The sequence below is a fragment of the Anneissia japonica genome, unplaced genomic scaffold, assembly GCF_011630105.1.
Source record: "Anneissia japonica isolate Jap-2015-1 unplaced genomic scaffold, ASM1163010v1 scaffold1489_len2284818_cov182, whole genome shotgun sequence".
NCBI lineage: Eukaryota > Metazoa > Echinodermata > Crinoidea > Comatulida > Comatulidae > Anneissia > Anneissia japonica.
In genome coordinates, this window is record NW_022698455.1 from 944,936 (window position 1) to 959,380 (window position 14,445).

At 35.5% G+C, this 14,445-nt stretch overlaps 2 protein-coding genes across 2 annotated transcripts in view; one reads left to right on the forward strand and one right to left on the reverse strand.

Annotated features, from left to right (window-relative positions):
• Positions 1–8,803: 8,803 nt before the first annotated feature.
• Positions 8,804–10,662, forward strand: LOC117102578 (fucose mutarotase-like; the record flags this gene model as incomplete). Its single annotated transcript, XM_033242903.1, is given in 3 exon segments — positions 8,804–8,908; positions 9,337–9,410; positions 10,023–10,662. Coding segments are annotated over 3 exon segments (237 nt in total), but the record flags the coding sequence as incomplete, so codon positions are not given.
• A 185-nt stretch (positions 10,663–10,847) lies between these two features.
• LOC117102577 (syntaxin-18-like) overlaps positions 10,848–14,445 on the reverse strand; it is an 11,026-nt gene continuing 7,428 nt past the window's right edge. Inside the window, exons 10-11 of the mRNA XM_033242901.1 lie at positions 13,286–13,366; positions 10,848–12,943 (exon numbers count right to left, since the gene is read on the reverse strand). Coding sequence (XP_033098792.1) covers positions 12,851–12,943; positions 13,286–13,366 — 174 coding nt within the window. The 3' untranslated portion in view covers positions 10,848–12,850. The remainder of the gene's footprint in view (positions 12,944–13,285; positions 13,367–14,445) is intronic.

The following is a 14,445-nucleotide window of genomic DNA, read 5'->3' on the forward strand; positions in this document are numbered from 1 at the left end:
ATATTATTATGTACATAGGGTCTGTAGTGTAGTGCTTACAAATATATATTCTATGACTTTGACAGAGTTTTTGAATAGGTAATAGATAATCCGGTATGGTGAATTTTAGTTCCTGCATACTTGCTCAAAAAGACCGCCAGTAGAGTTGGACAAAGAAAAATCAATTCAAACCACATACTTTCAAAGTTAATAATAAGGCAAGCAAAGCCGAAGTCCATACCTTATTAGTATCTTAAACCAGCAGAATACTTCGACATGCATTATATTTAAACCTCAACGTTAACTTTAAACTCAGAAACCTCAATTTTAATCAATTCATCTTAAGTCATAGTTTCATTTTTATATACAGTTGTTTGACTTACTCTAAAATTTTGAATTTGTTTTATTGTTATTTTGTAATCTTTGTGCAATTTATAGACCCAGGGTCTTTCATTTGTAATTTAGCTACAAAGCTACAATGATGATATTTTGAACTATGATACAGATTGTTGAATATTGGGGAAATCTGGGGGAAAGGACATTGGCTTTAAGCTTTAGAATACTGTAATCGATATAGTTTCACAATTTTTTCTAAAATGATTTTGCATTTTTCTTTCAACATCGGCAACACCTGATTTTGTATAGAAAGTGGCTAAATTCTGTTTGTTGTTTCTGTACAAGGTTTGCCTGCGCTTTGTATAACTTAGGATTGGATGATAAAACTTTTAAAAGTTAATGGTGTAGATGTAATAATCAGCCAAAGACTACTTTAATTTACATTTAATAATTTTTCTTAATATACATTATAATGCTACTTAATAGGAGTGATGTTTCACCCTACCTGACGTGTTATCGTACCGAATACTCAGTACGTCCCCAAATACTAGCAAAAAAAATTCACAAGAGATTCAAGTGGGAATCGAACCCACAACCTCTAGGTATATAGCCTGATGTCTTAACCACTAGACCACCGAGCTTGAGCTTGGTGACTAGTGATGAATCCGATCCCCCAGTTGTAGCGGGTTCTGCAAGTGCTATAAAGATATGAATTTTCGACAGGAAAATATCATAGGAGTGATGTTTTGCCCTACCTGACATGTTATCTTACCAAATACTCAGTACGTCCCCAAATACTAGCGAAAAAAATTCATATTAAAAAAAAAATTCATATCTTTATTGTTACTTAAATCGTCGCTCACATCACAAACTAACACAATCAAAGTAGATTGTGTTAGTTCGTGAAATCACAGTAGTGCGTCAAAATGAGCGCATATTGGTTGTCAAGCAATTTTGTATTCTTTACCACACAAAAAGTCCTTAATAATAACAGCGCGTATTTTGACTCGCTTTCTTAATTTCACAAACTAACACAATCTACTTTGATTGTGTTAGTTCGTGATGTGAGCGTAGTGGGGGACCTAGAGTTTACCGTGAAAAATAAAATAATGGTCACTCGTCTTGTTTGTGTGCTTCTCGCTCTGGTAAAACATACACTTTCTATTTTAAGCTTACTTCTTTTCAGATACCACCTAAGATCGTCTAGCAGTCTACTAATTTAAAAAAAACCTCAAATGTGAGGGGATGCCTCTTCCAAAACCACCCCCATTGCTAATTCCTAGACCTGCCACTGGAGTGACGAAATTACAATAGAGAGTATTCTAAATGGTACCAAGTGAAAATTAAAATATAAGCAGACAGAAAGTAATAAAGACCTGAAACTTTTTGTATGTGTATGTGAATGTACAATAACCAGGGGCGGATTCAGAGATGCCAGGGGGGGACCGAAATTTGGGCCGATCAAGACAACAATGTCCTAGGGGGTCCCGCGAAATTTTTTGTTCTAGACGCCCGAAAATAACATTTGAGAAGTTGTGGGCTACCATTTTTTTCTTTTTCTTTCTTTTTTTCTTTTTTTCCCCTTTTTTTTTACCTCCCAAAAGGGGGCTGGGCCGGGCCGCCCCCCCCCCCTAAATCCGCCCCTGCAATAACTGTTTTTTCATCATGTCTGCCTACATATCTTTTTAAATATTTATGTTTATATGTATTGGTTACAAAGAAAAATCATTCACAATCTGTTTTCTCACCCACCTGCTATTACAGACGTACACCTGCTTACAATTCTTCAAATGAAATTGAAATGGAGAATATGAAATAAGGATATAGAAAGGAAACAGTGTTTTGGCCAGAGGATAGAAGGTTCTTGAAAATGTCAACTTTAATGACCAGTTTAAATGTCAACTGTTCACGGAACGGTTCATTACACTTTAACACAGAAATGAGTCACAACGGAAATCCCTTTTGTCACAAAGTTTTTTTTTATATTGAACATAGGGTCTGTGGAACTGTGTTTATACAAATAAATTTTCTAAGACTTTGATAGAGTTTTTGATTGGATAATCAGGAATGGTTAATATGATCCAGATTGTTGAATATTGGGGAAAACTTGGTTGAAGCATCATTGGTTTTTAATCTTTAGAATGAAGTTATATATTTTCACAATTTAAATGAATATGAATTTCTTCTTTTATAACGTTGGAACTGTATGTCTATAAACACTGGGGTGGATGTTTAAATCAATCACTTCATAACTCCACTCTTTTATAGCCAGGGGCGGATCCAGAGATGTCCGAATGGGGGATAAAAGGTGGGGGGGGGGGCTTGCGATCAACGTTTTTTTTTCTAGATTCCCTTAAATAACCTCTGAGATGTTTTGGGCAATCAATAACTTCTTTTTCTTTCTTTTTTCTTTTTGTTTTCACTTTCCAAAAGGGGGATGGGGGAGGAGGACTGGCCTGACTCATCACCTTCCCCCCCCCCCCAAATCTACTCTTGATAGCACATTCAGCAGATAAAAGCCTCAATGCTCTTTAACCCTCATAATGATTGGAAGAAACTAATGTGCATTTTTTGTTCAAAAATAGTTGGTACAATTTTTCGGTAGATAAGCGAATTGATGTCACATGCTTTCAGCGAATTGCAGATATGAAATTTAGTATGGTCAGGGGTGTGTGCATTCATGCGTACAAAGTAGGTCAAATATACCTGGTTTCCAACCAGACCAGCTACTGTAGCTAGGGCCAAAGTCCTGGTTGGGGACCCAGGAGGTGAAGTCCATGATGCCTAACAACAGGGAAATTTTGGCCACTTTAAGGTGTTCTGAGACATTTTATCATACTGTGCTCACAATTTATTCTATGAAAGAAAAAAAATATTTGTTTTTCCCTTTGTCTTGGCCTATCTGACAGGAATCAACATTCCTCCATTGGTTGCACCAATGTCTGTGATAAGGCAATGAAAATATTTGAAGGATGTTTGGTTCTAATGGTTAGTTAAAGACAATAATATTATTACCTTTTGGTGTCTCTAAATCCATTGAGCAAAAGGGGAAAATTATGATTTTTGACAATCATTAAACAAGTAAAATGAAAGTTTTGACATTCCTTTTATTTGTAAACAAGCACACATAATGGGAAAGTTAGCTTTTAAAAAGCATTTTGTTTGATTTTGTATAGTATTGATGATGGTATTTCAATAATTTCAGTTTGTAATGGAAAATCCCTATAGAGAGGATATCCTATACAACTCATTCCACAAGTATTTTTTAAACCACTATGTTGAGTAGTTGAAGGGCAGGAGAGGGCAGTGTTTGAAGTTTTTCACAGCTAGTGATGAACGCTTGAAAAGTAATACTGCAGTAACTTGCTGTACTTTATTAGTCAGTCTCAAAGTGGTTTGAACTGCATCGTCAATCCTGGTGGTACTTCACTGGTCAGGAAAACTTGAGAACTTTTCACAAGCATTTTAATCCACTTTTCAATCTTTTCATCATGTGGGAGCAAGGCCAATTGTCACATGCCTGTCTATTCTTCATTTATTTTGTGTTTAGGAAGGGCCGAGCCAGCCTTGGCCCTTTTTTAGAAAGAGAAAAATGAAAGGAAGAAAAAAGAAAGAAAGAAAAATTATTGATCACCTAAAATGCCCCTAGGGTAGTGTTGTCTCTCGATTGCCCCACCCACTTTAGTTATCTCTAGATCTGCCCCTGGTCACCAATCTCCCTCTTCTGCTTCACTCTTCTGTCCACAGCAAGGAATGAATGGACCGGTACACCGAGGTAACCCCAACTAGCAGGGGTGACGCTAGGATTTGGCGGACAGGGGGTCCGAGGGGTGGGCCAATGCCCCGACAAGAGCAAAGTGAGGGTGGTCGAGCATCGCTTAAAATGTTCCAAAAGTTGTCCAGGGTGCGAAACCCCTGAAAATTTTGACAATTTAGGGGTTTCAAAGGCTTATTTAATCGATTTTAGAGTCTACAAGTATGTAGAAAATACATATAATTTTTTATTCTCCCCGATGAATTGTGGTTTATCTCTCCACCGGGGGGGCAGCTTTCCCCGACAGAGGCCCTTGTCCCCCGGCAACCCCTTCCTTCCCCCGTTGTCCACCTCTGCCAACTAGTCTTAAAAGATGTACTAAGTGCACATCCCCCCCATTTTGCCGCAAAATTTTAAAAAATTCAATGCAAATCAATGTTACGTCTCTTATACACATCTAGATGTGTATAAGAGACAGGTGCACCTGCCCCCCCCCCCCCCCCATTTGAAAAATTCTTGATCCGTCCCTGGTTATTTATAGTCCTTATCCAAGACAACTTTGTTCCACCAGAAAAACCATACTGTAGGCGAGCTTGCCATTGTAATGTTAACTATATAAAAGCTATTATGTTTGTCATTGTGGGAGCAAGGCCAATTGTCACATGCCTGTCTATTCTTCATTTATTTTGTGTTTAGGAAGGGCCGGGCCAGCCTAATCTGTAATACTGTATTTATAGAGGGCATTGCAAAGCAGAATTGTTTATGAGCCTCTGGAACCTTCCTTTACCACATGTTGTACGGTAATTGTTGACACACCCTTGTCGTACCATTAAGTGTTTGTGTCAAATTCAATTCAACTTTGTATTTTATTTCCTTTATATGAAGTAGCCAAAAGCTATTATTCTTAAGCTAAATACAAACATTTTTATTTCTAAGCTGGCACAATTACTTTTAAAACTTCATATCCTTAAAGTCTAGGGAGTTCCCTGCTAAGTAGATCAGATGTAGTCATAAGCCTCGAAATAGTCTAGCTTAAACCTAAAATAAAGGCATTATTCACGTCATCTTACTTTTGAATCAAGGGACACAATAAATGGTGTATAGGGACTATTATTTTCTATTATAGTGTGATTCTACATGTTTGTAAAATAGGTGTGTCTATAGGTGTAGCACCTATTTTATAGGTAATGTTTTTCTGCTTCATTGTGTTGTAGTATTTCATATCCTGTTCATACTCAACAAAAAAGAGATGTCCTGTTATCTAAAATACAGTAGAATTGCAGTCCCTATCTACAAACTGAATTAAACTTGACTCATAGTACCACAACAGTGGTGGCAACAGCATTTGCGCACACCCCCTCCCCTGTCGGACAAGCCTGGACCCCATGTCAACCGACGAATGACTATGTCATCGGATCAAAATAAAAAAAAAACAATTTGCCTATCCAAATAACACTATTTTGATTGTCAATCCCTAATATTGTGGCCTAAAAACACATTTAGGACCAAATTAAGCTATAAAAACTCTCCCCATGAACCCTAACAGGGATTTTTTTATTCCTGGCCGTCGACCGAGGCTTCATCGTCACCTTGGTTCAAACTCCCCTGTCGGACACTTTAAGCCCATTGTCTGCAAATTTCTGGTGCCACCGTTGAACGCAACTAACTGCCAAATAAAAACAAACAAGGCCATGCAAGAAAAACAAATAAGAATCACCTTATGGTTTATGTAAGAGGGCATTTGGAATGCTGCCTCCTTGGTCTTATTTGGAGGAGGCGGATTCAAGAATTTGGGAAAAGTCCTCACTACAAGGTTGCTTAAATTTGGTGAAACTATTTAAGTGTTTAAAGATGGGCGTTCCTCTCCACTGCCAGGTGCTCGCATGCACGATTTTCCAGACATACAGTTAAATATTAATCTTGGTTAGCATTTTTTCTCTGGGAGCAAACAGACAACAAATATTTAAAATTAATTTGTCAATGATGTGAAGAGGAAAAACACTTATTTCTTAAGAATGGTAAGTAATGTAATGAGACCTTTATGGACGCCAGACCAACTATTGTTATAATTATTGTTAATTTTGTAAGTCGGACTTATTCAAAAGGGGTGTGTATGAGGCCATCTATATTCAACCAGCCACTCTTAAACCAAGAAGGGCTGGTACAAACTCACAAAAGTTTACAATCCAGTTCTGCAAGTCTGAAAGATTAGTAAGTTCTTAATACGGTTGAATTATTATCTGGAAATTTGTATCTTCAAACAAAAATTTATTTTCGTTAATGAATATGATAAATATGTTTTTGCAGGCATTTGTGATGGATGTAGTTCCTAGTGATGCCGTGAAATTTAATCCTTACCCGCCTATTTGGAATGACTATGAAACAATTTTGAATAGAGCAGAGCATAGAAAGGTAATAACAACCATACGTACAATATAAATGAAATTAATATTTATAAAATACAGTAAAATATAAAGGAAATGCACTGTCTCTTATACACATCTTGGTTTTGACAAGGGCGCAGATCTGTTTCGAAACGTTAGGGAGACATTTCGTGAGCGAAAATTTTAGGAAGTAGTAGCTCTAGATGACCTGAAATGACACTTTTATAGTAAAATTCATCGTCATCACATCACCATTTATAGTCAAAATGAAGCGCCAACAAATTTCTTATGATGTTTTACCAGTGATTTTCGGCAACCATAGATATCTAATTAATATGTGTGATGTACTATAGAAAATAAATATTAACCCCCCCTCCCTTTAAGAATATTTGGGGACGTGTCCCCCTGTCTCCCCTTGATCATGGGTTTTTGGGGAGAGGCATCTTCTTTCATTTGAGATTTTTTGGAATTAGTAGACGGCTAGACGCTCTTGGATGACATCTGAAAAGTTAAACTTAAAATAGAAAGTATATGCTTTATGAGAGTACTACTACATGCAACATGTATACATGAAAAGCACACACAAAAGACGAGTGACCATATTTTTTTTTTCGAGGTCACCGAAGGGGGACTCCCCTAAATCCACCATTGTGTATGCATTAGAAATTATTATTATGATAATTATTGTTATAATTATAAGTAAACCCTTCCTAAACATGGCTCGATTTTCACTTTAGAACCAGGATTGTTGTTGTTTCTGTAAGTATTGATAGGATAGGAATGCTATACATACCAAAGTTAACTGTCAGTGGATGCCAATGTCACAGTGCCATCATTTTCTTGGAAAGTTGGGTGTATGGGTTTATGAACATTGTACGCCTACAGTTTCTGCTTTAACAGTTTCTGCTTTAACGGTTGTATACAATGGTATTTGTATTATACGGTAGTCTGAAAAGACCTCCTACAAAATGAACGACCTAAATTACAATGATGGATAACTTTATTACAATAAGAAATAACGGAAGTTATTCAACAATGCAGGCCTTACCAGGATGTATGAACAACAAAAACAATCAGTCATGCATACAAATACAGCATATTAAAATATTGGTGAATGTTAATATTGTTATTATTATTATTATTATTATTATTATTATTATTATTATTATTATTATTATTACTAAAATATCAGTGAAGTAGCAAACAGCTAATAAGCTGTAAAAACAATCATGTATTGAAATGCACGCCATTGTGTTGGGATTCAATATTTCAACATTAATTATGTCATCATCAGGAATCATTCATTTTTTATTTTAATGATTTAAAAAAATTGTTATATATTTTATTATTATTTTATCTTATTTGGTTTTTTTTTCATTGTTATTTTTTCATATTGTTTTTTTTTTTAATTTTTTTTATTTTCTATTTCTTTTTTTTTTTTTTTTTTTAATTCTGCCTTTTAAGAACCAGGGGTATATAACGATGCTCACGTCATACAAAAGCCTAATCTTTAATGTGCCCTAGCCAATTCTTGTGCTCTATGAAACAGACATGTTTTGGTAGGGTCTACTGCCATCATCAATGGGGAGATTGCACACAGGTAAACTTAATTATTATGAGAGTCGTGAACACGTAGTACTATATAACCATCGAACAATTCAGTTAACAAAACCGTTCATGAATAAATGTAAGGACAAGAACGAATTCAACAATGAACTGAATCTAAATGACAAAGTTAAATTAACATGGTAAAGTTTTTGTTGAGAGAGGGTTGTTTCCATTGCCTCCTTGATTTGTAGGTCGTATTTGGAGGAGGCGGATTCAAGAATTTGGGAAAAGTCCTCATTACAAGGTTGCTTAAATTTGGTGAAACTATTTAAGTGTTTAAAGATGGGCGTTCCTCTCCACTGCCAGGTGCTCGCATGCACGATTTTCCAGACATACAGTTAAATATTAATCTTGGTTAGCATTTTTTCTCTGGGAGCAAACAGACAACAGATATTTAAAATTAATTTGTCAATGATGTGAAGAGGAAAAACACTTATTTCTTAAGAATGGTAAGTAATGTAATGAGACCTTTATGGACGCCAGACCAACTATTGTTATAATTATTGTTAATTTTGTAAGTCTGACTTATTCAAAAGGGGTGTTTATGAGGCCATCTATATTCAACCAGCCACTCTTAAACCAAGACGGGCTGGTATAAACTCACAAAAGTTTACAATCCAGTTCTGCAAGTCTGAAAGATTAGTGAGTAAGTTCTTAATACGGTTGAATTATTATCTGGAAATTTGTATCTTCAAACAAAAATTTATTTTCGTTAATGAATATGATAAATATGTTTTTGCAGGCATTTGTGATGGATGTAGTTCCTAGTGATGCCGTGAAATTTAATCCTTACCCGCCTATTTGGAATGACTATGAAACAATTTTGAATAGAGCAGAGCATAGAAAGGTAATAACAACCATACGTACAATATAAATGAAATTAATATTTATAAAATACAGTAAAATATAAAGGAAATGCATATAAAATAACAATACAGTATGTACTGTATTACACATTAATACCAGTATAACAAATAATATTAATTGAGGTTTCAACAAACATTTTCTATATTTTTGTCAATCAATTTAGTTTTTAATTTACAAAACAGGTCTCCCTCCAACTTGGGCTCTAATTAGAATAATAAAGATAGAAGGCATAACTTTGGGACCACAGGGAGGTGGTCTTTATGCTTGGAATCAGCCAAAAGGCAGGAAATCAATAATGGTGGTCAATACACTATTATTCCTTTTATTAATGTCATTTTTGCTTTGTTTATTTATTTAGATATTGTCACTATTATTATTTATATATTTTTTTTTTTTTTTCAATTACAGATAGGTATAGGTAAAGTTCCACGATTTGATTTCTATGACAGGTCAAAAAAAGCCTTTGCTGTTGTAGCAACAGGGTATGTACACAAATGAGTTTGTATTCAATTATTATGGAGCAGCTGTTTGTCCTGTGTGTGGAAAAAGAGTAGGGAATTGTCTCCCGGTGTACTGCCCAATCACCACCAGAAGGACCCCACTGGAGATAAGTCTTCCTCACACTTTTGTGGGTTATCCTTGGTGTTTACACCAAACAAATCCATCCATTCAACTTGGTTGCAGCATACACAGAGTACTGTAAACTAATTGGTCTGGCTTGTTTTGTAATATATAAATACAGTTACATAGCAGAGTGTAAAAAAAACTTATGGCAACTTTACAGTCTATATTTGTAGCAGACTCATAATATCGAACTGGAATCTAAAAGAATATAATTTAGAAAAAAGTGTTTTTTATGTAAATTGTGATTAATTGAGATTGAAGTAATTTATCTTCAGTCGACGAAAAGAAAGAACGATGAGATTGAATGAGAAAAATGTGTGCACATGAAATTACGAAGGTCAATCTATAATTTAATGGAGAATTACTAAATTAAAATCAAGTATAAAATTGACAATTGTTTGGGGAATGTCTTGCTGTCTCAATTTTATGTAATACTACCTTCTGAATGTGGATTTTTGTTCTTATTGCAGGGAAAAGGCATTATATGGAAACCTCATTTTGAAGAAAGGTGTGATATCCGAATCCTAAACACACAGTCATCTTGGTGATTAACTGTGATTTATTTGGATTTCCATGGCTAGTGAACTATCTAAAAGTTACAATATAATATCGTGAAATGAACCTGGTGATGGTTTTAAGAGTAATTTAACTACAGGTGCCATGGCTGTCATAAGTTTTTAGTGGGATGTAGCCAAGTGGCTAAGATGATGCCTGTGTATGGGTTAACAGTGGCGAATCCAGGAATTTGAATAGAGGGGTCTAGGGCAAATGGAGTCTATACCCCCTCAGCAACACCATGGTCGGGGGCTGAGGAAAGAAAATTTATGATTTTTGGCACTTCTAGATGGCCGGAAATGGCAATCATAGACCCAAACTTGATTATAATTTTCATTTTTTCCTCCATGATTTTTATAATTTTGAAATATTTGGGGGAAACTAGGCATTATGTGACCCCATGATTAGCTTGATATTTAAGTGTTTCCAAAATAATATCAAATTTGTCAACCAATATTCTTTACAGAACAGTGCAAAGTGTACAAAAAACATCAATCCATTTTGTATGCAAGGATGCTGCTGTGGGCATTAAATAAAATGCCCAATTATATATTAAGTTGTCTGTGTCTTTGTGTGTAAATACAGGGTAACGTACCACCTTGGATGCCAGTCGATTGATCATGGTAGTGTTTGTACGTGTTCATCTTTGGTAGGACTGTCCTCAGTTTCCAGTTCATACTGTATATACTCGCGTAATTTTTACAAATTCACTCGGTTGCTTTGAGAACAAAATACTCTGTTATTGAAAGAACCATTGCTAATCAATCTATTCCCTTTCAGCTTAGTTGGCAAATCGTTGTAGTGGTACATTTTTTTATTACCTCGGCAACAGTGTTATCCCACTGGCGGGGTGTCATGGAGGGCACGGAAACTTGTACTACTCATCAGAAAATAAGACCCTTTAAAAAAGTAATTTTAAAGTATGATGGGCATTTAGAGGTGCACATTCTTATCATTTGCTCACCTCAGCAACGATCATGGTTGGCCTAACATGTAACATGATGGGGACGCTGTACCCCTCAGCAGGGAATCTCTGGTGCCAATACTGTAAGCAGCACATCTGCCCTTTGCTCCGCATAATAAAAACAGGCAATGCACTGGATATTGGAAGCCTATGATGTTTAATATTTACTGTACAACACACCGCACTCATGTGTTTACTTGATTTCTAATTAATTTATTTCATTGTCATCCAGTGGCGATATGTAGTAAAAGGATGTAACAATGCTCTATAAAAATACAAAGAGAAATATTTGCTGTTTGACATACCACACCTCTTGTGTTTACTTGTAATGTTCCATGATTGTTGTAGCAACAGGGTATGTACACAAATGATTTTATATTCATGATTAAATTTACCCTCAAGGCCTACTTGATAAGGCCTCCTCTACCTGCATCTGTACCACCCTAGTGGGATGTTGCACACAGAAGTCCCAAGCCCCCCCCCCCCAACACAGAAGCTTCCCGGAAATCAAGGAGCTCCTGGAAAATAACCTGTCTTCCGCAAATGCATAATATTTGCATGTTTTCTCTGCTTTATTATCAATTGTCTCACGGATGTCAGTGCCCGCTGGGTATCACAAGCCTCAGCAACCGTGGCAACCCGGTGGAACCTTGCACTACCCATCAGAAAATAAGACCCTTTGGAAAAGTAATTTTACAGTGTGAGGGGCATTTAGTGGTGCCCATTCTTGCCATTAGCTCACTTTACCCCTCAGCAGGGAATCTCTGGTGCTAATAATGTAAGCAGCACATCTGCCCTTTGCTCTGCATAATAAAAACAGGCAATGCACTGGATTTTGGAAGCATTATGATGTTTAATATTTACTGTACAACAACAACACACCGCAACCTCATGTGTTTACTTGAGTCATAATTAATTTATTTCATTGTCATCCAATGGCGATATACAAAAGGTTGTAACAATGCTCTATAAAAAAACAAAGAGAAATATTTACTGTTCCTCACCTCTTGTGTTACTTGTGATTCATAATTAAATTATTTCATTCTAATCCAATGGTGACAGAGTGAAATAATGCTCTATGAACCAAGTCCCTACTGTCTACATTAATAGAAACTTCCTTTGTGGTTTTAGCGATCCATGATTTTTTTTATTTTACTTTCCTATGAATTCCTTTTCGGGGGGACCTTAGCTGGGATGTTATCTGGCATCCTTAAAAAGCAAGTGGTCATCTTTAAATTTTAGTGCTACACTTTTTTTGATTTGTAATTTCATATAGATTTATGTTGTCGATTTGTAATATAATTGATTGTAAACATTTTGCTTATTAGTAGAAGTGGTTGGCGCATTGGTTGTGGCTTGGACTCCTAACCTCGATGTTGGGGGTTCAAAACTCTCGCTGTGCAAATCGCTTGTGTCCTTGGGCAAGGCACTTAATCTACGGTTGCCTCTCTTCACCCAGGAGTACAAGTGGGTACCTGGTAGGTTCCAACACAACTGCACTGATTACTAGCTGCAATATGATGGAATAATAATTTAATTTAATAAGTTAATTTGGTCTTGAGTATGTGATCCAATGACCGGGGTAGTAATGTGAAGCGCTTAGAGGCTTTGTGCATGAAGTGCTATATAAGAACGACATATTATTATTATTATTATTATTAAAATTACATTGGAATACATTAATGTTCCTCCACAGTTTGCTTTGCTGTTGTATAGAAAAATACTATCCACGAACGCAACTGTACTAGCATTTCAAATCTCTGTAATATCTTCACAATATCAGTTGTACCAGTCAAGAAATAATAGTGTGAATGAACACATGAACAGAAAAAATAAAACCCAAACTCGAAGACTTGCATTATTCTTGATAGCCTAGGAAAAAAAAGAAGTAAATAATTATATTGTTGAAATTGATCACCGATTACAGGAAAAATGTAAAAACAAATAATAAAAAGAATTATCAGTCAAAAGAATGTTTTTTATGTCTTGTTCTAATTTTAAATTGAAGGGTAAACATTTATTTGTCCCAACATTTAGGTGAATTTTCTGGACGACATCATGAAAATGATACTGTGAATGATTTTAAAATCATTCTACCGGTATTTGTAATACAGGGGATGAACGGAGAAGCATCATAGCTGATAGCATCATAGCTGATAGCAGATTTATTACATTCCAAGAGTATAAATTCCCAAGAATAAATTGTCGACCTACTTCTCTAATAGCTTCAGTAGCACCCTCTATGTTCTCTGTTGATGTTACCGCCTTCTCTCTAACTTGCTCAATGACCTCGTCCTTTTGGATAACAGGAAACATTATTCATTAATTATACTGTATAGTCAATATTGAAATATGTACTGTTAAAGGATACTGGTTTGGACCCCTATTAGACCATGTTTGTAATATTCTGGAGATATCACTCTGTATGACAAGGGAACAACTCAGTGGTAATACTAAAAAATACTCAGTAGAGAGAATGAGGCTACACATTGTGTATGGCGTAACTGTTATTTTTTCCAATGACGAGTGAAGTAGTAATAGCACTGACACACTCAGAATAAAGTGCTATACAAAAATTAATATATTAACTATTTAGTTCTTAATTGTCACTATATAATCTTAGTTGAAATTCTTGTAACTCATGTGTAAGGCAGACAAAATAACAAAAGTCTATATTAAGAAAGTAAATTTAAGTATTTATATATTATTACAATGCAGGTATTGATAATGCTTATAAATTCTGATTAAGTTTTTAATTGTGTTGGAATTCTTGTGGCTCATACACAAAGCAGACAAAGTGACAAAAATATAAATGTGAATTTAAGGATTTATATATTTACAATAGTTTAACTCTTGTTGTGTGCCGGCACTAAAGAGTGATAGATGAAATGATGTTCTGTATCTATTTTTTTGATAGGAAGGGCTCTATAGCTGGAGTTGGTTTGGAATTAAAAAGGCCGGATATACCGTAAGCCCATATACAATGATAAATCTGTTTACAAATAAACAGTAAATATTTACACCTGGTTAAATGGCTTGGACAACACAAATTCAGAAAAGCCTTAGCTTTGATAAAGCTGAATGAAAATTCACTGCTATTGAAATTTTAAAATATCGACCTGCTTTTGGCACAATATTTAGAACAGACGAAAAAGTGTGAATAAGTCGTCTATTGAGCACTATGTCGCTACATCGGGGTACACGGTGACATCACTTTGTTGCCAAGCAACTACTGCTAAATGGTAGTTACGATGAGTGCCATCATCAATCAAGAACCTTGAATTGTATTGTTGCTTTTTATTGTAAGGTCTTTTTCGCGAGATGCTTAATGTTTTTTTTTTGTTTTTTTTTTTTTGGGGGGGGGGGGGGTTAAT